The 24450-nt window shown below is 44.1% G+C and overlaps 1 protein-coding gene across 1 annotated transcript in view; it reads left to right on the top strand.

Moving 5' to 3' along the window:
* LOC140843478 (lipoxygenase homology domain-containing protein 1-like) overlaps positions 1–23840 on the top strand; it is a 41991-nt gene extending 18151 nt beyond the window's left edge. Inside the window, exons 5-8 of the mRNA XM_073213291.1 lie at positions 9152–9250; positions 15281–15429; positions 22738–22861; positions 23827–23840. Coding sequence (XP_073069392.1) covers positions 9152–9250; positions 15281–15429; positions 22738–22861; positions 23827–23840 — 386 coding nt within the window. The remainder of the gene's footprint in view (positions 1–9151; positions 9251–15280; positions 15430–22737; positions 22862–23826) is intronic.
* The last annotated feature ends 610 nt before the right edge of the window (positions 23841–24450 follow it).

The raw sequence follows: 24450 nt of genomic DNA, 5'->3' as shown, positions 1-24450 counted from the left end.
ACAGGCTCACAGAATAGAGAAGGACTTTGGACTCAGTGCCAGGATACCTTTTAGAATCCGGGAGGCTCATTTAGATAACTGGAAACAGGCTCACGACCTTGACGGCAGTTGAAGCTCATAGGGAGCACCTCTCTTCCCAACTCTTTCCTCTCCCTTTACCCCAGCTCAGCCTTCTGGGGCCCTCTGAGGTCTGTTTGCTGTGGGTGCTTCTTGGGAGTCATGGTTCCTTCAGACCCTCTGGACCACAGACTCATGGCGGCAGGGGCTTTGGGGTGGGGAGGGTGGATCAGTCCTGAAGTGCTCAACTCCCTGAACTTCAGAGCAGCTTCCGTCTTACCCCATCTGCTCCCTCCTAGCACTGCAGAAAATCATCTCCGGAAAGAGTGGGAAGAAGAGAACTATTTCAAATGAGGCCCCAGTGAGGAGTATCAGAGAATTTCAGGACCAAAAGGAACCTTATATACCCTTCCTCCATTTTATAGAGGAAAAAAACAGAAGCTCAGGGAAGTTAAGCCACCTGCTCTTGGTCACACAGTTAATATGGGCGGAACTAGAGCCCCAGGTTCAAGATGCCAGCTTGTGCTCCTCCACGGTCATTCAGTAATTCAGTGGGCATTTATTAGGAATCATGTATGCACCAGATCTTCTGCTCAGGGTAAATATGTACAGGCCCTTTTCTCTAGGAACTTAGAGTCCAAAGAGGAGAGAGCGAGGCCAGTAAATAATCACAGTGCAAAAGGGTAGAATGTTCTAAGTGGGGGATGACCTAGGCCAGTGGAAGTGTAGAGCAAGGAGGAAATCAAAGGGGCTTCCTAGAGGAGGTGATGCCCAAGCTGAGATGTCACGGTTGAGGAGTCTGGTAGGCTTTCAGAGAGGATGCTTGGGGAACTGATGGGCTCTGATGGCACAGCGTCTCATGCACACAGCTGTGAACAAGCCCTCCAGCTCACAGCTTCACTGTGGCCTTAGGCCCCCTAGGACCACTGCTAGTTATGCTCTCTTTTAACGCAGCAGCCAGAACCTTTGGGAAATGCATGAGACTGGGTATTTGCATACGTGGTCATTTTTATGTTCAAATAGGTGTTCATAATAGCCTTTTTTTTTTCTGTTTGTGGAGATATTACTATCTCAGAACTGCATTTTGTATGCATGGAAATCTGAACTAATGATACAGACATTGCCTTGGCCCTGACTCAGCTGTGGGCGTCTATTTCAGCCACCAGTGTTTTCCTGCTGGACCCCTCCCCTGAGCTGCAAGGCTGGCCAGAGTGAGCCGGGTGGGTATCAGAGAAGTTCCCACCTGCCTGGGGCTGGATGTCTACCTGGTGGTCCTTGCTGTTTTCTCTCTTCCTTTAGCCAGTCCTCAATCCTGTCTAGCCTCATTGCCACTCTGACCATCTCAAAGGTCTCTGGTGACAGAGCCAGCTTGAGGGTGTAAGAGTCTCTATCATGTGCATAGATTATCTTTAGGTGCATCCCACAGACTCACAGGGGTCCTCAAAAGTTTCTTCTGGACCACAATGGGCTTGACTTCTTCAAGCATTGATTTTCAGTGACCTCAATCTTTAGCTTTCGATTACAGGGGGAAAAAAATAGGGCTGTTGTAAAAAATTTCAAAAGTATAAATAAGCAGTAATAATAATAATGATAAAATCTTCCATAACCCCATCACCCCAAAATGATAATAGCTAATTTTTACTGTGCATTTACTCAATGTCAGGCATCATTCTGATATCTATCTATCTATGTATTATCTATCATCTATCTGATCTTCACAACAATCCTGTGAGGGAGGTATTATTATTGTTCCCATTTTACAGGTAAAGGAAACTGAAGCACAGACAGGTTAAGTAATTTGAGTATAAGTGACAGAGTCAAGGGTGAACCCAGGGACTTGAACTTAATAACTGTGTAGGACATCCTTGGAGACACCACTGTTAATACTTTGGTGAACTTCCTTCCTGTTCTTTTTTTATGAACAAATGTATTCACACTCTATATTGATTATTGATTATATATATTGATTAAAAATGTTATTATACTCAACATTGTTTTTTCATTTAATACTATAACATTGAATAATCTTCTGAACATTATTTTAAATTATTCTGTGAATTCATAATTCACCACAAAATCCCTCATTTTGGATATTTTTCAATTGTTCTCAATTTTTTGTTATTAACAATGTTGTGACAGACATCTTTATAGGCAACCTATGAACACAATTATTTTCTAGTATAAACTGATTGTTATGCACAGGGATTAAATGGCTGGTTCAGGGTTTTTGCAGAATGTTAAGGCTTTTGACACATATTACTCTCTTGCCCTCTGGGAAGGCTGCATGACGTTCTGGCTCCTCCAGAAGTATCTGAGAGGAAAGTACGCTGATGGCCAACAGAGGATAACATCCGGCAGTGGAGTGGAATCTGGGTTGGCAAGGGAAGAAATGGAGCCAAGATTGCTGGGGTGCAGGTGAAGGGAAGGGTTTTCTGTGGAGCAGCAGGAGGGGGAAGCCAAGGAAGATGAGTGACTGGGAGCAGGTGGAAACAGCTTTGTGGGGCTTGGCAATGAACCGGACGAGGGGGTGAGCAGGGTGAGCTCAAAGGGGTGAAAGCTTACCTGCTCCATACTGTTTCAACCCCTGATGATACCAGGCTGACACTGCAGTTTCTTAGGAAAACATGGGAGCTAAATATTTACTTGGGGATGATGAAAGGGACAGCATTTTGTCTTGGTTACCACCTAGGAGCAACTGTTAATGACTGGGTGATGTCATTGCATGACCAGGCTCAGCTGAGTTCAACCCATGGCCTGTGTTTGAGCTCAGGCTCAGTGCCACATGAGCCATACAGGCCCCAGAAGTTCTGGACTGGAGCACAGTTGCCTGAGAGGGGGGTTAAGCTTGACTTGAGCTGGCAGGGGTGGGGGTGGGGGTGAAATGACAGCCAAGAGGAACCTTCTTGCTCCAGTCCCTTGACCCCACATCTGGGCTTCACCCCACTGTGGAACTTGATTACATTTCTTAACCTGCTTCCATGACCTCATCAGGTAATGGTGACGACAGAGGCCACAGGGGCGTCTCTGTGAGGAGTACGTGAGACAATAGGTATGACTGGCCTACAGTAGGTCCTCCGTAAGCATCAGAAGCTCTTATTATTTTATAAGTGGGTGTGTCTGAAGGGCAATAAGGTTGAGGGCTTGTCTAGAGGGAGCAGAGAAGGTCCAGTCCTATTTGAAGAATAGGGTAGATCTGGGTGAGAGATTCAGTTCTCTGGACCTGAGGGGAGGAAGAGGAAGCCTTTTGCAGCAGCATGGAGGAAGGGAGAGCTCACGTCCTTGGGCCTGGGGGGGCATTGATTGGTCCGTGGCCACCACCCAGCTCCCTGCCATCTATCCTTGGGTTCCATAAACTACCCCTTCCCCACACCTGGCTGGAGGAGAAAATTCCCCCTCATCCCCCATCCCCAGGGCAGACCCGCTGAAATCCTGTCCTCACCGTTTCATCTCCTCCTACGCAGTGCCTGTGAGATCTCACTTCTCCAGCTTCTGACTCTCAGTGAGCGGAAGTGATGGGTGTCAGGGTGTGAACAGTGCAGATTTGGGTGGGGCAAAATCAAGTCCAGTCATCCTCCTTCCAACACCCCCTCCCCACCTCTCACCTGCTGAAAAAAATCAAGCCCTGTTCTAATTACACGGGATCTGGGAATGGATGACAGGCAAGGGAAAGACACTGTGCGTCAGTTCACCATCGGTTCATTCATGAGTCTGCTTCCTAAAAAAGCCCGGACCACGTGAGCATCTCTGAGGCTCAAATCATGTTGGGCGCGGGATGGGCCCCTCCTTGGCAAGAGGATTGAAGGCTTAGTTATGGGGCATTTGCTTAATTTCTTTTATCAGGAACATGACGAGCAGCTCAGCAGCACCAAGATATGGGGGTTCTGGCACACTTGTGGCTCCCCCCACCGCCCAGCGTGGCTCTCTGGAGATGTGTCCTATCGCTGCTGTGTGCTGACTGTTCCAGACAGCGCAGGGGAGGTTGTGGAGGCGGCTGGCACTTGGGCCTGCCAGTGCCTGCCTTTTCTGGAAGCCCACGCAGGCAGCTTCCGGCTGTTCCTAAGGGGGACAGATTTCCTGTTTGAAGGGGTTGGCCTTGTACCTCTGCCGTGGGGCCTGCAGAGGAGGGAAAGGGAAAGGCTGAGTTTGTGTATCTCCTGGCAGGGCAAGAAGGACACAGACAACCCTATGCTGCAGCCTGGAGGGGCAATCTATCTTTAGGTTGCAACTATCTTGAGGTTATAAAGTATCTCAATTCTGTTTGGCTTTGGAAAGCACCATGTGATTAGCTTAATCTCTGGTCTATATCCCTTATTGTATATTGTTCAGATGAACAATCGAACTAATCTCAAATTAGTTTGGCTTCTGTGAGCTCACAATGACCTTTAGTGGAATAAGGTTGAAAGGTGGGGTTGCTGGGTTCAGATATGCAGGTCGTGCACTGCACAAATTCAACTATGTAAAGAGCCACTTTTCACATTATAGAGGTTGTAGATTTGTGTATTTATTATGACAATCCTCCAACAGATGGCAGTAAAGTGTCTCAAGGAAGGGATCCTTTTCTCTAATTTGCACAAAGGCACCCTGTCAGCTAAAGGTAGCCTGGCTGAAAGGCTAGAGAAAAGTCAGTCCTAGGGAGAATTTTGTAACAAATAATATGTCAGATGGGTAAAGCTCAGGCCAGCCCTAGAGCTGGCTTGGACAACAATTCCTGTGACCCCTCATGAGGCCCATGTTCATCATGCTTGCTCAGGAAGGGTGATGAACTCCTTGCTGGCCCCTCCTCCACCGTGGCTTCTGCTCTTTGCCCATTTCTGCTCTGTGCATGCTCTCAGCCAGGCAAGGAGCTGAAGGCAAAATGCCTAAGGCTGCAGAGCTGGGCCTGCCACCTGTCCCCACCTTCAGGAAACCTAGTCCCCACCTTCTCTCCAGGACTCAGGCGGGCATCAGACTCAGCCCAGTCACACAGCACAGAGACAGGGGAAGCTGGTCCTGCTGCCCACACTGGGGAGGACAGGCTCCTTCCCACCCCTTGCAGTCCAACAGTGGAAGGGCAGTAGTTCCCTGATCTTCAGAGCCTCGAACCTTAGAAGGGGGTTAGAGTGTGCTGTGATTCTCCCGCAACCATCGGCTGACCAACCCTGCTCCAGGTAGCTCTGCTCCCATTCCAGGCCACAGAGTGCGGAACCACCACAGTCCCCTGCCTGAAAACACAAAGAACAGTGCCCAAGAGCACAAGACAGCACAGGGCACGGGGTGGCCAAGTGCGGCCTGTGGGTCAAACCTGGCCTGCCGCCAGTTTTGGTGATTACCTCGAGCTAAGAAAGAGTTTTACATTTGTAAAGGGTTGAAAAACATCAAAATAAGAATATTTCATGGCACAGGGAAGTTATCTAAAATTCAGATGTCTGTGTCCATGAATAAAGTTTTATTGGAACACAGCCACGCCCATTTGTTTACATTGTTTTTACACGGTATTGCCACCCCCTTATCTGTTGTTTCACTTTCTGCAGTTTCACTTTCCTCCGTTTCAGTCCCCTGCCAGGGGGTCAAAACCAGACGTCCACAGTAGCCTAACTACTTCACAACATTTATGTCATTCACTGCACTTCATCTTGTCATAGGCATTTTACCATCTCACCTTGTCACAGAAAGGATGAGTACAGTCCTGTGAGATATTTTGAGAGACACATGCACACAGCTAGTATGACAGCATATTGTTATAATTATTCTCTTTTATTATTAGGTACTGCTATTAATCTCTTACGGTGCCCAATTTATAAATTAAACTTTATCATAGGTCTGTATGTAAAAGAAGAAACACCATACATATAGGGTTCAGTATTGTCCATATTTTCAGGCATCCACTGGGGGTCTTGGAAGGCATCCCCCAGAGGATAAGGCAGGCCTACGGTGTTGTGTGTGGCTGCTTCAGTACATCAGCAGAGTCAAGTAGTTGCAACAGAGACCAAGTGGCCTCTAAGGCTTAAATATTTACTGTCTGTCACTGTGCAGAAAAATTTTGGATCCCTGGCCTAGATTCTCAGAGGCCATGAGGTGTTCAAGAAAGAACCATAGATTTAGAGACAAGAGACCTAGCCTTGAGCCCCTCTTGCCTCATTTAGCAGCTGTGTATCCTTGGGAGAGCCACCTTCCCTCTGAGCCTCAGTTTTCTCATCTGTAAATGAGAATGTCAGCAGTACCTGCACTGCCTATCTAATGTGGCCACTGTGAGGATCTGGTAACAGCAAGGACACACAGGTGCCTTCTGAACTGCACGGCCTGTGTGAATGTTGAATATTACTGGTCCTGGAAGGCAGGCCCCAGCCATGCTCTATCAGCACTTTCTTCTCACCATCTTTCTCTCTCCTGCCTTGCTCCTTCTGGCCTCTAAGGCAGGGATTTTTACTGGCCCTTCATCTTTCCCTCTGGCTGGTTCCTGTTACCAGGAGGGCAGCCATGTTTCACATGTGGGCATTTTGCCTTCTCACTGATCACCAGATCTAAGAGGTGAATTCACCTTTAAAAACCGCTTGTGACTGGAATTGCAAGTTTGTAATCATTGAAATTCTGGTCACAGGAAATTGGGGGGATCTCAGATGACCCTTTAGGGAGAAGGCTTGATGGCCTGCGTTGACATGTTGCCAACCATGAGAGAATGAAGCCTTGCTTCTATTCAGCCTTATTCTTTCATCAGTATATGCACTTAACTACAATTTAGGGTTGGCACTGGGCCCTAGGCCTTGTTTGGGAAATGGCTAATCAGATAGTAGGGGCTTTTGCTTGAAGAGGAAATGTGGAAACAAAAGAGGGAGAATAGTAATAGAATAGGCCTCATTGTCCATCTACAGGGCTCTTTAAAGGGTGGTTTTGTAAGGTGTGCTGTGCACCCCCACTGCAGCTCTCAGCCGCTCCTCAGTGGGATCATAGGTCATCTACATGGGGGCCCAGGGCCCCATCCTGCCATAGAAAGCTACACAGAGGTTATAAGTCAGCCCTTACAGAACCGACTTCCTCCTATACTCTGTCCGCCCTGGGCTTGGATCCCTTGTCCATCTCAGCCAGAAAGCCCTGGAAGCTCCTTCCAGCACTTTCTGGCCTCTTGATCTCCGACCCTTGGCCTCACTTTGTCCCTGATGCTCTGCTTCTCTGGGAGGGATGATGTGTGTTTCCCAGCCCTAGGTGGGCTCCTGCTCCCCAGACCTCACCAGCACGGACCCTGGGTACCTCCTCCATCTTCTGAGATGCGTCCTTGATCTGGTCTCCCTCTGTGTCTGCAGGTCTGCCTTTCCTGCCCACTTGTCATGGAATTGCAGATTGAAAAGGACCCTGAGTGTTCTCACAGTCTCACCTCTGGCATTTGCTCTACAGCCTCCCTGACAGATGGCTCTCCACCAGTGTGCTGGGCACAGAGTGACTTCTTGGATATCCCTAGGGATGGGAAATTCGTTTTCCCCAGGGGCATTCTATTCCTTTGTTAGATAGCCCTAGCTACCAGAAAATGTTTGGTTTGGTGAGTTAAAATATCTCTCTTTATAATTCAACCCACTAATTCTAATTCTGCCTTCTGAAATGATTCAGAATGTCTGCTGCTCCTTGCACACATGCTCCTCAGCCCCCTCATCCTTTCTTCTGCTTCACTGTGCCCAGTTTGACTGGAGTCCTATGCCCTTCCTGATTGACCAGTGCTTGGCAGCAGACTTCAGGGCCACCCCCAGCCCCTACCCCAGCCTGGCATCACTGGTGAAGGGGGTCCCGGGCATCTTGTCATGCTGCAGAGAGGTCTTGCCTCAGTGAGAATTGAGCCCTTGACTGGACCTAGAAAAGGATGTGAACCAAAATGATGGTTCTCAGAGGCCGTGGCAGCCATGGGCAGAAGAACCAGGTCTCTGGAGGGAGGTCTCTGCAGCTTGGAAGGTGAGCAAGAGCCGGGTGATCCTGGCCAGGGCCTCCCTGGTCCTTTATAACCATGCATCTCAGGATCTCTGCGGGAGAACCTGGAAGTCTGCCTCGTTCCTAAGCTCCCCAAGTAGCCTGAATGTGGCCCATGATCTTGCGGTTGCCTAGGTCTGGCCTCTTCTGAAGGCCCTGGTTCTGTCTCCTGCCTCAGAGGGGTCTTCATGAGAAGCAAGAGGGGGTAGGAATCTTGGGCCTTTGGATGGTGACAAGGATTGGAAGGTCTTCTCTTCCTCATGATGTGTCTCACTGAGTAAGGATCGAAGAGAGAAAGAGAAGACATTGCTTCCTCCCAGCTCTTAGCAGGTCAAAGACCAGCCTTCAGATCTGTGTGGGTTCAGGTGAACCTGGGCAGGGTTCAGCATGTTGTCAAGTTTACATTGAGCTCCATCCCCCTTCAAGGCCATGGCTGAGGCTCAGGCATTTAGGGGTTACAGAGAGTCAGTTTCTGTTCAATGAATGCAGAAAATATTCAGCAAGCAGATACAGGTCTTCAAATGAAGCAAGCCCTAAACATTCATTTGCTGGCTACTACTGGTACCTCTAGACTTTGCATTGGTTATGACCTTGACAATTCACATATACTTTCATTTTTATTTGCAGAATCCATTTCCCCCAGTGTATTAGAATTTTTACACTGTGGTGAAGTGTGGAGAACAGATTGGAGAAGGGGTAGAGTAGATGTAGGGGGCCCAATTAGAGACATTTCACTCTCCAAGGGAGATAATGTTGGGTGGGTTCAGTGCAGTACCTTGGGTCTGGGCTGGTGTATGCATCCCAAGGCAACCTGTTAGTAGGTGAAAACAGAAGCCCCCCTACTGATTCATGCTATGCATGCAGTTTAGCAATGACCATTTGTCTTGCTTTTTTTCAGCTTTGCTGAGCTGTAACTGACATAAAACATACAATGTTTAAGGTATATAATTGTTGGTTTGATACACTTATATGTTATCAATGGCCATTTAGAAACAATGTCAGGCTACTTGGTTCTTGCTCCGTTGATAGCTATGGATGGTGGTAATTCATGCATTGCTAGAGAGAAAGGTGGGTGGCATGGGAAGTGAAAAGGCCCACTTCAGGGCTTTGTTCTTCTGTCTTCAGAATCTTAATGATCTGAGGCTTTCTCTGCCCTCATTTCCAGGTAATAAGTATGAAGTCAAGGTGTACACTGGCGATGTCATTGGTGCAGGGACTGATGCTGATGTCTTCATCAACATCTTTGGAGAGTATGGAGACACAGGTAATGGGTTTGAAGTCCTTTCTCCCTGAGCCATGCCTGGAAACGCCTCTTAGGTGGGCTGTTTCCCCCATGCCTTCCTGGCAGAGGAAGGCAGGGCCGGTCTCCTCTGTTGAACACCTTGTTCTTCATGTGATGTGGTTTGTAATGGCCTCCCCTGGCCAGCAAGGTGACCATCTTATAAAACTTATGTGTGTGATGTGTTTTCAGAATAAAGTGTGCTTGGGTTTGGGGTTGATCTGAAATTGTCCTGCATCCTAGACTATGAACTGAACCAAGGTCCATATCACCAGGTAACGTTATTCTCACTTATGCTCTTTATCTCCCCAAGCAGCATGCCCATCTTGAGCTGTATTTTGGGATGTGGCTGGGAATGGCCTGGTTCAGTGCAGTGGTTTGGGGCACACCAGAATGGGAGGGAATAGAATTAGACTTGGCCTTGTAGGTAAAGCAGGAACTGAGGGCAAAGACCCACTGCAGGTGTAAGGAGGATTCTCAGGCTAGTAAAACTGGGCAGTTGGTTCTCTGTTGCTTCTTCCAATTGAACGGAATAACAAAGGAGTTGAAAAAGCTACTGGAATATGTGAATTTGGACACAGTATATTAAAGAATTCAAAATGTGTTTCTGGACTTTTAAGAAAAAAGATCTTCAGGTGCCAGAAATGAAGAGGTACCTTAAAACCAAAGTATTAGTTGTGAATTGATGCTGTGACTCTTGGAAAGAGGGAGCTTTCATGTTCAACAATCTACAGAATGGGTTTTTCTTACCCATTTGGGGTCAGAAAGTGAGATCTTCGTCTTGCATGAGGCAAGATATATGAAATTAGAACTACGCATAATGCTAGGAGCCCTGATGGTTCATGGGAACATCTCAAGTGAAAAAAATAGACCAGGAAAAAAATACGCTCATCAGTAGAGTAAACTTATCTCTGCAAGAGCTCAAGACTAAAAAGACAATTCCAAGAAATTGATACCTTAGGTTTGCCTGCTTGTGGGCTTGAGGTCTGATTTTACAATGTAAGTGTGGTTTGGGAACCCCTCTCCCCTGAAGTACTGAAAATTGGTGCCAGTAATATCCTTGAGTGCTTGGCAGAAGCATCTGCAAGTCTGTATGAGATTTCCACAGATAAAGTACTGAAGATGAGTTCACTTTCCCAAACTGCAAAACACTCAAGGACACAATGCATGATCACTAAACATGAATGGACACACAAATAATAAGAGAAAATCCTCAAGAATTTCAGATACTAGAGTATTATGAGAAGGGCTGTAACTTAAATATGTTTAAATGGAATGTAGACATGAAAGGATCAAAGAAAATAACAAGGTACCATGAAAAACACAGCAAACAAATATAGGAAATGAAAATATAGTTACTAAATAAAACACTTAATGGATGTATAAAACAATACAATCAGAAACTTGAACAGAGAATTAGTAAACTATAAGATGAGTATGATCAAAATACTCAAATGTAGCAGAGAGATAAAAGAGTTGGAAAATATAAATGAGAGGCCATGAGTTGTGAGGAGAAAGTAAGTTCTGGTAGATGTTGAATAGGAGGTCCAAACAGAGAATATAGAAGAGGTGACAGGAAATATTTCATCAGATAATAGCTGAAACTTTTCAAAATTGAGCAAAGATAGGAATTTCAGTTATAACAAAATAAGTCATTGAACAGGATAAATAAAAACAAATCTACATTTAGATACATGTGGCATATATACTTGTGGTAAAACCCACGGCAAAGAGAAAGATCTTAAAGTAACTAGATTTGGCAGATTATCTTCTATAAAAACAAAATTAGATTGATAGCAAATTCCAGTTATCCACCAATAAGAGGTCATAAGTCCATGAAATAATACCTTCAATGTTCTGAGCAAGAAGGTCAACCTAGAATTCTATGTCCAGCTAGGTTATTGGTCCAGAGTGGGGGCAAATTAATGATTTCCATGTAAACGAAGAGAAATAGGGTTCACCACTCAGATCTATGTTTAAACAACCACTGAAGGATATACTTTAACAAAAAGGAAATTGTACCAAGAAGAAAGGAGTGGGGTGCAAGAAACAAAGGTAAGCAAAAATCCCTGGATAATTATGTAACAATGTGAAGAAAACATTGACTATATTAAAAAAAATTAATAATGAGTGTTATCAGGGCATGAGAAATGTGGACCCCAAACACTAAAAAAACAAACATCATTGAAAAGGGAAGTAGATAATGAGAGTTAAAATATAAGTTCCTAGATCCCAGCTTATTCCTCAGCCCCTACAAGAGTAAAGATATTGAGTAACTTAGGCTTTAATAAGCCAAGTATGCATATTACAATTATAAAAGTAACCACCAAAAAATATTTGAAAGGTATAACTTCTAAACCAGTAGAAGGAATAAAAGGGGATAAAGACTCAGTCAATCCAATAGAAGCAGGAAATGAAGAAAGAGAAGCAAAGGAAGAGCATGGCTAATAGCGAAAAGTAAGATACATGTATAAATAATTACAATAAATAGAAATAAACTAAACTCATCAGTAAAGAAGAGATATTGTCATACTAAATGAAAGGAAATAAAATATGTGATACAGAAGGCTGAGAATAAGTAAAATTGGATGATGTATGCCAGGAACACATCAATAGAAAAGAAGCTGGTGTAGCTATATTAACATCTGCAGATTAAACTTTAAGGCAAAACACTTTGTTAGAAATAAAAGTATACCAGGCAATGACAAAAGGAACAATTAACCTAGAAGATATAATGCAATTTGTATAAACTTAAAAACATATTTTCAAAATATGTTCTGCAAAAATTAAAATTTTTGGAGAAATTTGACAAATAATCATAGTGGAAGATTTTAATACAACACTATCAGAAATTGATAAATCAAAGGGATAACAGTTTAGTATGGGTGCAGAAGATTTTAGCTATAGTTTATAAGCTTGATCTAATGTAAGCATGTAGATTCCTGTGTCCAACTGGTAGAGAATACACATTTCTTTCAAACACATTATCACCACATACTAAGCCACAAAGTAAATCTTAATAAACTCAAATGAATCAATAACATAGAGACAACATTCTTTGTTCATAAGTCAGTGAAATTAGAAGAAACTTCACCTTCTTGCTCCTTAGAAACAAACTGTAATTTTCAGAAAAAAGGATGATCATCTATAAATCCAGGAGAATTTACAATCCTTAGAGCCAAGGAGAGAAAGTTTAGTAGAGATGCTGGGTATAAGATTAATATACAAATATTAATAAAAATAGCAAGCAAACATTTAATTTAAAATATATATTTTGTAATAACTATTATAAAGTACCTAAGAAAAACTCTATAAAGAGCATTTTGGAAAAAATATAAATTTTTACATAAGAATATACAAGAATACTTAAACAAATGGAGAAATATGTTATACTCATGAATAAGAAGAAACTCAAATTCATTGAGAAGTCAAATTTTCCCAGATTATTCTATAAATACAATGTAATTTCAGTCACATTTCCATAAGGCAATATCCCACAACTTAAGCTGCTAATAAAATTCATGTCCTTAAAGATTATGTATTGCCAAGACCATTTTGGATAATGAAAATAATATTAACAATATTAATAATATGAGATTAACCCTGCCAGATATGGACACATTTCAGATCTCTAAAAATTAAAACAGTGTGATATTGATGGAAGTATAAACAAATACATCAATGGAGCAGAATAACAAGTCTAGAAACACACATAGAGGTAGTATTATAAATCAGAGGGAAAAGGATGAAATATTCAATTACTGGTATGCAAACAATTGTCTAACCATATGAAAAAGTTAAAATCTTTTTACCTTTCACCATGAATGAAAATAACTTCCAGATGGACTAAAGTCTTAAATGTGAAAAAGAAAAACTATGAAATTTTTAGAAGAAACATTAAGAGAGTGTCTTTTAAATTTTAATTTAGGAAGACATTTCTTGAACAATTCACTGAAGTCTCAAACAACAAAGGAAAATATTGATGAATTCATTAAAACAAGAAAAATGTCTGATGAAAGACACCATAGACAAAGGAAAAATAATATAAATATATAGTAAAGTATGTGAACAGAAAAACTACAGAAGAGCAAGTTCTAAATGGCATATATATATATACCAATCTCAAAAAATATATATGAACAATATATATGTTTAATCTCTTCCCATTATCAAGGGAATGCAAATTAAAAGCACAATTTGATACCATTGTACACACTGGAACAAAATTTAAAAATACGTACATTAATAATTGTAGGGAATTGAGACCCTCATATATACTGCTGGTGGTAATTAGTGTAGTACAACTATTTTGGAGGGCAGTTTTGCAACATCTCATACACTAAAGAGCAGCACACCCCAGAACCCAGCAGCTCTGTTTGCAGGTGTCTACTCAGAGCAGTTCTTGTACATGTGCAGCAGGAGGTGGTTACAGAAGAGTCTATTTCAGTGCTATTTACAAGAGCAAGAAACCAGAAGCAACCTAAATGTCAGTCAGCAGAAGACTGCGTACATAACAGTGTTTCCTTCATTTGATGACTATTGTACAGCTGTTGGACACATAAAGTTACTAGCATCGATATAAAAGCATAATATTAACTGAACCAAAGCAAGTTGCACAAGGGTATGTGATAGCGATGAGATGATGACGGGAGCGATAGCAGCAAACCGCTGATAGGACTTGTGCTCCAAGCACTATGACGGACCAGTTGATCCTCACAGTGGACCCTGGGCAGTGGTGCTGTCATCATCCCCGCTGTGTAAATGAGGAACTGGAGACAGAGCAATGTGCACTATGGTATTTATGTATTGTAATTCTATTTATACAGAATTTATGTAAAATTCTAAAATGTGCAAAAATAATATTTTTTTAAATGGATAGATCCATGTGCAAACAAAAATTTATGGGAACAATACAAACCAATGAAAGATAGTGTTTATTTAGGGAAGGGAATGGGCGGGAGAAAGGGATGAGCTGTGAGACTTTTGACCCATCTGTCATGTTTCGTTTCCTTTAAAAAAGAGAAAATTCTGAGCAAATTAGACAAAATGTTAACATTTGCTATATCCCATAAATCCGGGTGGGAGGTACATGAATGTCTATGTTTTCTACATGTTTGCATTGTCACAATTTAAAATCTAGAAAAATTTGAAGAATTACATTTTAGAAATGAAGGAAAACAGAAAGGTGTAAGCAAAAAGTTGGTGCTTAGATGGGGCTATAAGGATGAATGTGACCTGTAGACTTGGGAAAATAATAATGGGAAGTTGAAAGTAGAAAAAGAGGTTAAAATGAGTCCTAAGTATGTGCTTAATACCTGTGTGACTTTTGGCACATTATTTTACTTCTCTCAGTTTCTTCATCCGCGAGACAGAATTAATAACATCTCCCTCTTGGATTGTGGCGATGAATAAGTGAGAACAGAAAAAAAATCTATGTTAAACAACCAGCAGAGTCTGATGATAGTTATCAGCACTGTTTTCCAGAAAGGACTCAGGCCTAAGGAGGCCTGCTGGCTGATGTCAGGGTCCCAGTCACATCCCCCACACCAGCTGCCTCGGCTGTGCTTCCATTTCAGGACAAGCAACTGGTACCACCAGGCAGGGACTCCGCAGTCTGGGATGGGGGATGCAAACTGTTTTCCTAGGATGGGGATGCTGGACAAAGGCAGAAATAAGAAGCCCACTTAGGACACCTGGGCAGAAGCCACACATAAGCCTTTGCCTTGACTGGAGATTAGAGGCGTTTAAGGTGCCCATAGATCTCAGGGTGAAGCCATCTTTGCCGAGGTTTTTTTTTTAAATCTGTTTTTAGAACAGGTTTAAGTTCACAACAAATCACAGCAAAACTGAAGTACAGGGTGTGCCCACATACTGCCTGTCCCCCTCCTCTGGACAGCCTTCCCCCTTGTTGACTTTGAGACCATCCTTCAGTGGGTGGACCATTCAGGTTTGTGACTGGTTCTTTCTCCTCCTCTGGACTCCTTTGTAATTTTATCTGCGTGTCTGTGCATACAGGGGAACGTAGGCTGGAGAATGAAAAGGACAACTTTGAAAAGGGAGCTGAAGACAAGTTCACACTGGATGCCCCAGATCTGGGGCAGCTGATGAAGATCAATGTCGGCCACAACAACAAGGGGGCGTCCGCAGGCTGGTTCCTGTCCACGGTGGGTCTGGCTGCCTCTCTGTGGTCCCTGTGGCCTGGAAGGGGGGATTCTGGCCCTTGGGAGGTTAGATGTCAGCCCTAACTTCCCTTCTTGGTCTGTCTGTCTCCACTCTTCTTCCGAAGCCTGCTGGCCAACTATGCTGCCCTCTTTACAGCCCGCAAGACTTTGGCCACGTTATCACCTTTCTGGAAAGCCCTGTTCTCTTGTCTGAACCTACCTAGCCTGGGCCTGATCACCCCTCAAGGCTCTGCCACGGAGCCTTCCCTGACTCTGGCCCACCAGGATCTCTCCCTCCTATGCGTGCTTAGACCATTCATTGGACTTAATCATAAGCTTTCTTGTGACATATCTGGGGCTGTGGCTTTGTACCTCAAATTTCTGGATCTCAGGTGCCACATGATTTTAACTTACCCAGCACAAAGTTAAGAATCAAAAAGGCTTCTGAGAAGCTAAAACATATCAGGTTTAAAGTTTGGGAGGAAAGCTCATGCCCTTGGCTCGGTCTTGCCCTGACCTTATTTTGAAGGAAAGACTCCTCAGACTCTCACTCACAGCCTAGTGCTTACCTACAACAAACTTTCTACCTGCAATTTTAAGCCCATAGCAGAAAATAAGAGAGGGAAAGAGGCATTATAATAGGTAGGGTTATGGAGAACTATGGAACTCTCCTAATGGAGAGTCAGGAAACATATAGAAGGCCAAATGAATATTAAAATCTACAGAAGTCTGAGGTCACTTAGAAAATAGGCTACCAGCACTTTGCAAAGACTTCCCTTCACTACAAGGCTATCAGAATATTTCAGCTCATTGTGGAATGATAGGAAAAGGTTCTTGTGTAATATATTTTTAAAAAATAATTTGTAAAAGGTCTTACTGCTTAAAACAGAAAACCCTCAGATTTAAAACAATTTGACTATAGAGAGTGAGGTTGAGAGAATAGAAAAACCTCTGAGAGTTGAGATTTTGTTATTGCTTAACTTCATTTACCTTGTTACATCAGCAGTATTCAGTTGGAAGTATCAGAAAATTGAAGTGCAGTGTTAAACAATCAGGGGCTTATTTTTCTCATCTCACACAAAATCCAGGTGTGGTCAGCTCAGGGCTGTGCAGCTGCTGAGACGACTGCTCTCTTTCTGTGTCCCCATCCTCAGCACTGACTTTCATCCTCTCTTACTTGTTGCCTTATGATCACATGATGGCTGCCAAAGCTCTAGGCATCTTATCTGTGTTCCAAGAAGAAAAATAAGGGAAAACCAAAAGGGAAAACAACTGCCCCCGCCCCTCTCCCCAGAAAGCTTTGCTTTATTTTGAGAGAAGTGTAACTCTGGGGAGGGGAAATCCTGGGGCAAAATACCTAGCTGAAACTGAAATCCACCAAAAGGAGAAATAAAGTTTAAAACCCGTTTATTGCTTACAAGCAGTTGCCCCATGTCTCTCTTTCCTCCTGTGCAGAAACCGGCGCATACTCCCTCCAACCTCTCAGGTCCAGATAAGCCCTCACTTGCTCTCCCATGTAACTACCCACTGATATGGAAATGGTCTACTTCTTTCCACCCCTTGAAACACCTGTTGATATGGAGATGCACTAAAGCCAGGGGAGAGATTCTGGAAATATTGCAATTTTAGCCACAGAGGTAAAGCCGTCCTTGGGACTTCTGCCTACATTTCACTGGTCAGAAATGTGTCTTGGGGCCACCCTAGTTGCACTGCAAACTGGGACATCACTTGGCTAGCTTTCTAGCCTTTATCGTAGAAATAGGATTAAAAGGTGATTAGGAAAAATGTTGAGTGAGCATCCTAAAGTGTCTGTCACACTTCTCCCCATAACTAACCTGAAAGTTCTGTGAGGGCACTTCCCCAGCTCTTGCCCTGGGGTGGGCATGAATCAGTGAAGCAAGGAATGGTCAAGTTTCCTTTGGAAAGGAGGGACTTGCCTGACCCTAAAAGCAGCCAGTCTGGTGTGGAACAAGGTTCCAGGAGGCTAAATGCTGCTGGGATTAGAGAGTAAATGGAGTAGGAGTCCAGAACCCAAATAGCCAACGTGCAAGCAGAAGTGCATCTTCAGGGCAGAGGAGGGAGAAAAGGCAGATGTGTTTTATGACCTCAGTCAGGGTGGGATCCAGAGCAGGTACCTTGAAGCCCAGTTCCTTCATTCTGGGAAGAAAGACAGGCTGAGTGAAAATGGAAGGTTTAGTGGAAGGAGCTGCACCAGTGCACCCTGGGTCTGAGGGCTTGGAAAGTTCATGAACATCAGTACAGGCACTTTTGTTATCTTCCTGCTCAAAGGAAAGGGCAGCTGAGCAAGATGCGACACCTGCGGGTGAGAACATTCTTTGCCTTTAAGACGCTGTAAATCTTGTTCCATTGCCTTATGATATTTGATATTGAGGCCACAAAGACTTTTATTTCTTTCTGGATAATCTGTTTTGTTTTTTCAGCCAGGATGCTTGCGGAATTTTTTTCTTTATATTTATAATTTACAAGCCTTGCCAGACAATGTCTAGGAGTGGGGCCTATGTTAGTTCATTCATCCTACCCTCCCCTCTCCCTCCCTCCATCCTTCCTCCCTTCCTTCTACACTTCCTTCCTCTTTTCTTCCTTCTTTCCCTCCTTTTTTGTTTTTAATTACTCTGAAACATGATGAGTCTTGTCTATGTTGCATAGGATATTTATTTATTTATAATTTACTTTTATTTATGTATAGCTCAGAAAGAGATCTACTATATATACTAGATTCTTGCTTTGATGGCATTTGTTCTGATCTCTTCAGGAACACCAGTCATCCATTTATAGGATCTCCATTCTCTGTTTTCCAAAACTCTCAGCTGCCCTTTTATTCCTTTGGTCTGTATTTTCTTTGAATTCCAGGATAACTTATCAAATGCCTCCTCACTTCCCCCAAACACATCACTGATCTGCTCTTCCATACTGTTAGTTCCATTTGTTTCTCCTGTCAATTGTGCATTTTAATTCTCAGTGTTTCTTTTAATTATTTTTTTCTTCTTACAAAAGTAATACATATTCATTCTAAAAAGTTGGGAAATATAAATAAACAAAAAATAAGATATTCTAAGCCACCATAATTTCACCACCCAAAGATGACAGTGTTCATATTTTGATGCATATCCTCTAGTCGTTTTTCTATGAATTAATATACGTATACAATTTTTTTTAAATGGGGCATAGTAAACCCAATGTTTTACAAACTCCATTTTCACTTTCAAACAGAATATGCATCTTTTCCCATGTTATTTAAATGGAATGACGTGAATATTCTACAATGCAATTTTTTAGTCACTACAATAGTATTTCAATGCAGACATACCATAACTTACTAAACCAATCCTCCTTTATTGAACATTTTTTTCCTTAAAATTATTGATACTGTAACTAGTGCTGTGACAAACATTTGTGTCACTTATCTTTATGTACATCTATGATTACTTCTTACAATAAATTCCTAGGAGTTAGTTAAGAGCATGCAGAATTGTAAGAACTCTGACATATGTGCCGCTATATAGTCTCACTTTTCTTGATGTCTTTATTTAATCTTATGCTCTTTTAATGTTATCTTACTGCCTTTTCATTGCAGCCCCTTCTCCTTAAAGATGTTTATTCCTGTTTCATAAAAACCAAATCTTCTTCTATTAAGCATACCCATTTTCTGACTTCTTTTTCTGTGTCCTGTATTATGTCCTTTCCAGAGTTCTGCTCTTCTTCCAATTCTTAAGAGTGATGTTTCCTTCCTCCCTTCCCCAGCCCTCCCTCCCTCTCCCCTTTTCTCCTCTTCCCTCCCTCCTTCCTTCCTCCCTCCCTCCCTTCCTTCTTCTCTTCTCCTTACTGTTTGTTAGTCAAGCACTATTTTAAACCAGAAGGCCAAGCAGGCTATTCCACATGAGATTTGTTATTGTCTTTGGGGCCCATGTTATATACTGGGGTTAGTTCAGGGCCTGGTAGCAGGATTCATGGGCTTCTGCAAAATTCCTAACAGCCTATTCTTTTAAGTTAAGTCAAACCAAAATGCTCCCAGGGGATAAGACATAAAAATAATTCAAGCATTTTGTAGGTCAGTGAACTGAATTTCTAGATACTTTTCTGAGGAAAGAATTGTGCTGAGAGAGGAGGGTTTTTGGTCCCAGGCAGGTGGGCATAGGCTGAAAACCAGAGCCTGGGGACCCCAGGGCCACCTGTCGCCACTCTGTGACTGTCCCATGGAAAGCCGCCCTAACTTCCTGCGGCCCCTGCATCAGCCTCACCACTGCGCCTCCCCAGTTTGCCCTCAGCTCCCCGGGGAACCCAATTAAAGGGGCTGTGAAATCCACCACCTTTCTAGACTTAACACTTGCACAGAAAGTGCTCTCATTCCTCGAAGTTGCCAGGCCAGTTGCCCTGGACTTCACATGACAATGACTCCTTGGTATTTATGTTTAAGGGTCTGTGGGATAGGGATAAACCTAAAAGCCAGCGTCATTAACCACTTCATAGGTCAGCTTCCCAGGTGTGTTTTTCAGCCGAGCTGAGGGCCTCAGGGTGACTGGCATACCCCTTCCCCTGCTCTTCACCATCCCCAGGGGCCAGCATCCTCTCCTCCCCGCCAGCTTTTCCCTCCCCACCATGGCTTAGGTCCCCATGTCTGGTTATTCTAATGATTGTGATCAACTCCAATGGTCTGTTTAGTTCAGAGACCGTTCCAAAAGAGCAACAGTCACACAATGGAACTTTATGCTGCCAGTGGGCCTTTCTTCAGTCCATCGGCTTCAATAAAGAGACTTGTCCAAGGCCTACAGCTCTTCAGTGGCAAGACTGGTACCTACCCCAGATCCTCTGGGCTCCAGTCTGGATTCTCTCCACTGTGCCATGCATTAGAAAGCTCAGAATTGGGTGGATCACCTGCTTCATGCTGTAGGGAGTGTACACTCACCGTGCACACTGCCTGTGATAGAAAGACGAGACTGAGGTTCCTGGAGTTGATTTCAGGAATGTTAAGCTCAACATGTCCTCATGTAACCAGTTAATACTAGGCTCCAACTGCCACTGTTACAATGTATACGGTTCTGCCTCTAAAAGAGATAACAAGTATCTAATACCACTTGCTGTAACCTTACATACCAAAATTTCAGGGACAGTCCAGCTTTCAATGAACAAACATTCTGTCGTCAGGGTCCCACAAGTAGTGTTGACCAGACCAAATTTCCCAGTTTGAAAACCAGAAAACAGAGTCACCACAATTTTCATGCAAAGTAAGAGGAGGCACAAGGAACAAACAAGCTTGGGGGTGAGCTTCTCGGGGGGCCAGGGGAATGGCCCATGAAGATGGATTGTGCTTTGCCGAGACTGGCAGGGAGGACTCCTTTGGGCAGAGAGAGTGGTAGGTGGGGCAGGGTTATCGAATGGATCAGGGCGGAGGACAAGGGCTCAGAGAGTTGAGAAGCAGGAGATAATGTTAGGGAAGTAGGCCACCAGCAGTCCCTGATGATAATAAGCCGCCAAGGTCTTCATGGAGGCTAATGATATGAGGGAGTGGGTGTATGGGTGGGCACCGAGGAGAGGAAGACAGTGTAGAGGAAATAATGAGTGTCACCGTTCAAATGCTGCTGTGTACAGTTACTTATATTTATGGTATGTCACATATTATATGACATAGTAGTTCAGTGGATGAGTGAGACATGAAGCATGTGGGGAAGAACAGCCTCCTGACAGGGAGGAGAAGAAGCTGTCTTCCTCTGGTGGGCCTCAGTTTCCACTTACTCTTCCCTGAGCCCAGGTCTTTCCTGCTAATTCCTGGATTCTGGGATTTACTTTGAAGTGGGTTCATAAACTCCAAGTCTTCCTTTTTCACTCCTGTATAGAAACATACTCATTCCCTGCCTTATGGTCATAGAACTCTAAAAGGAAAACACAATTCAGTGGTTGTTCTTGAAATGTGGTGATGACTGCCCATGGGTTAGGGGCCATTTTTACTGCTTTACATTAGTGTACTTTTAAAAAGAAGCCATGACAACTCCTTGACAAGAGAGACTTGTTTTACATTCATTCCCCACCCTCATGGCCGGCACATAGAGGTTCCTTCTGTGGATTGCTGAGATTATCTGCATCTCAGGCATGTTGGCACATGGCGGGTAAGGAGGAGACCCTTCAGCCTCCCAGATTGCTCAGATACATGAGTTGAGAGAGGATGGACTTCTGTGGCAGAACCTCCTCTGGGTAATGCCACAGTGCTCTTCAGGCCCTCAGCTTTAAAAGTATAGATAATAAAATCAGCAGGGTGACTCACACCAACAAAACTCACAAGGGGCTGGTTTATAAACCAGAGCCGGAATGCTGATTTATCTGGGCAGAGAAGCCTGGTAGGATAGCTGATTCCAGTCATTGGCTCAGGTCACTGTTCCACTTGGTAGGCAGTGTTCTTAGGAAGACAGTTCTTAATGCAGAAGTTTCCTTTATGTACTAGATCAGAACAAGGTGAGATGCCTTCTGGCAGCCCCAAAATGCCCTGTTTCCACACTGCAGACACTCTGACCTTAGGAAGTGAGTCCTTCATTGACAATCAAAATGTTCCCTTCTCAGGCAGCCTTGGGACACCTGGGCAGACATTTTTCCTCTCTGGCTTACCCTGTCTGTCACCAGATGCTTCTTCCTGCACAGTGCTGTGACTAGAGGACCCTTTCTAGTGATTGATGGTTCCACTTACCTTACAGTGAGTTCTCAGCTGCACTTCCCCAGGACATTTTGGGAAGGCTTCTCAGCTCCTTGGCAAGCTCTCGAAGACACACTTATCTCAGCCTTGCCAACTTAGCCCACGTGTGAGTCCCCCACAGAAGCTTCATAGATGGGCAATTCCACTAGCCTGTCTTCTGACCTGATCACCAGGTCTTGGGGTTCTGTGTGCCTGATTCAGGGCCTGCAGTTCCCTGTACGTAGACTCTGTTTCTCACCGAGAAGCTTAGCCTCCCAACCTTCAGCAGGTGAGGAAGGTGGTGAGCTTGTTGCCAACTGCAGATCTGGGCTTACACCCTGTCTCACAGGCACGTCCTGCCAGGTTCCTTGCATTTGGTTCTTTAAACGATCTGCAGCAGAGGAGGGAACAGTGGCTCAGCAATTCAAGTAGAGGGTAATTGTCAGTCAGCCAGGGTGACTTAGCAAGGTTTTCCTGGCAACAGGTGTGTCCTTCTGATAAGCTTTCCTTGGGCCACTAAGAAAACAAGAGTGTATTTGCAGAGGACACTCAAGTGATGGGGGAACTGCAGTTAATCACAAGATGTGGCCTCAGTGACACTTAACATTCCCTCCCTTTCTTCTCCTTCCCAGATTGTCATTGAAGATATTGGGAACAAAAGAAAATATGACTTTCCTCTTAACCGCTGGCTGGCCTTGGATGAGGACGATGGCAAAATCCAAAGGGATATCTTAGTGGGTGGAGCAGAGACCACAGGTAGAATGAAAGAAAGGGGAGGCCCAATTAGCTAACATTTCCCTTTCTGCCTGAGGCTTGATGTTCTCATCTGTGTGCTTCGAGGCCTGCGATCAAGTGGGAGGCATCTGGGTCTACAGACAACATTCCTCCTGCTCTTGAATTTGTACTGTTTCTCTGCGCTGGAGGCTGGGGCTCTGGGGATGCCAGAAGAGAAGGGGAGGTGCCCTGAGCAGGTATTAACTTCCCAGGGCAGAAGAAGCATCTGCAGGATGAAGCCCGGATGTGAACTCCTCATGCATGTGGACATTGATGAGGATGTTGATTTACTCTTAAGTCCTCCTACTATGGAGTGCTTGCTATGTGCCAGGCCCTCTACTAGGCCCTGACCAGTTTCATCTCCTTTAATCTTCACAATGACCCTATAATATAGGAACTGTTATGGTTTCCACTTCACAGTTGAGGAAACTGAGTCACATAGCTGTTAAGAGACCTGTTCAAGGTCACCCAGCTAATAAGTGACAGATCCAGGATTGGGGCTGCCTTCAAAATCTCTACCTTGTGTGAATTCCATGGAAAACCTACAACTCCCAGCATGGAAATGCATGAATGTTCCAGGAAATTGGCATTGGTGAATGTGCACATCTGAGAATGTGCTTTGCTGCAGAACCTTCTTTTGCTCACTGCTGCATAGAGAATAAGTCCAAGTTCTGGGGTATAGTCTACAAATTGCTCCACACTTTGGTTCCAGTTTCCTGTATCAGAGACTCAAAAGCTTCTCCCATCACTGCCACACACCCTCCGTGTCCTGCACCTCATCTGCATACCTTCCGCTCCTTCCTGTACCTACACCCTGACCCTGCCTCATCTGCATGCCTTCCCTCTCTCCCTCCCTCAGCTGCCTGTCTTCATCTCTCTCTCCCTGTATCTGTGGAACATGCTTTCTCCTCAGCCTGTAATGCCCGTTCCCTTCTTTCTGCTTCTAGTCCCTTCCTGTTAGCCATCCCTACCTCCTATGCACAGAGAAGGCTCTCCCGTGTTTTGCTCCGGACATCTTGGCCAGACCCTGACTGCCCTTGTGCAGGAAACCAGTAGTTCCTCTGCTCCAGCACTTCCAGTCTTAGCACTGTGGCACTCTGGCCTGGACTGACCATTGCTGGGTGTGTCACAAGTCATTTGTAACTAAAGTTGGCAAATTATTTACTTAAAAACATAAACTAGAATGGGTTTCCTATGACCCCTTTAACCACATTACTATTACTTGCCTCCAGTGGAAGAAGAGCAGAAATGAGAGTCAGAGGCTGGGAATTGCCAATAATCTAGGCCACAGTGGCATGTCTTCTGTGAGAACACCATCTACCTGTGTGTTTTGGAGAAATAAAGCTGGAGACCCATTCTTTTAGGGCAGTGGCCATTCATTTATATCTTCGTGTTCTCCCTGAGGCCTGGCATTTGGCAACAAGCTGTTGAACAAAGGAAGGTATAAATGTATGAGTGCATAAGGAATCCGTGTAGTTCCATGTGCTAGCTCCCAAAGAAGCCCAGGATTTTTATTTCTCTGGGGTCAGGGGATGAGAGTTGGGTCTGCGGTAGGTGGGGAGAATCAACAG

This window comes from Manis javanica, chromosome 9 (assembly GCF_040802235.1).
Source record: "Manis javanica isolate MJ-LG chromosome 9, MJ_LKY, whole genome shotgun sequence".
Taxonomy (NCBI): domain Eukaryota; kingdom Metazoa; phylum Chordata; class Mammalia; order Pholidota; family Manidae; genus Manis; species Manis javanica.
Note: the sequence above shows the minus strand (reverse complement) of the source record. Positions and strands in the feature narration are given on the sequence as shown.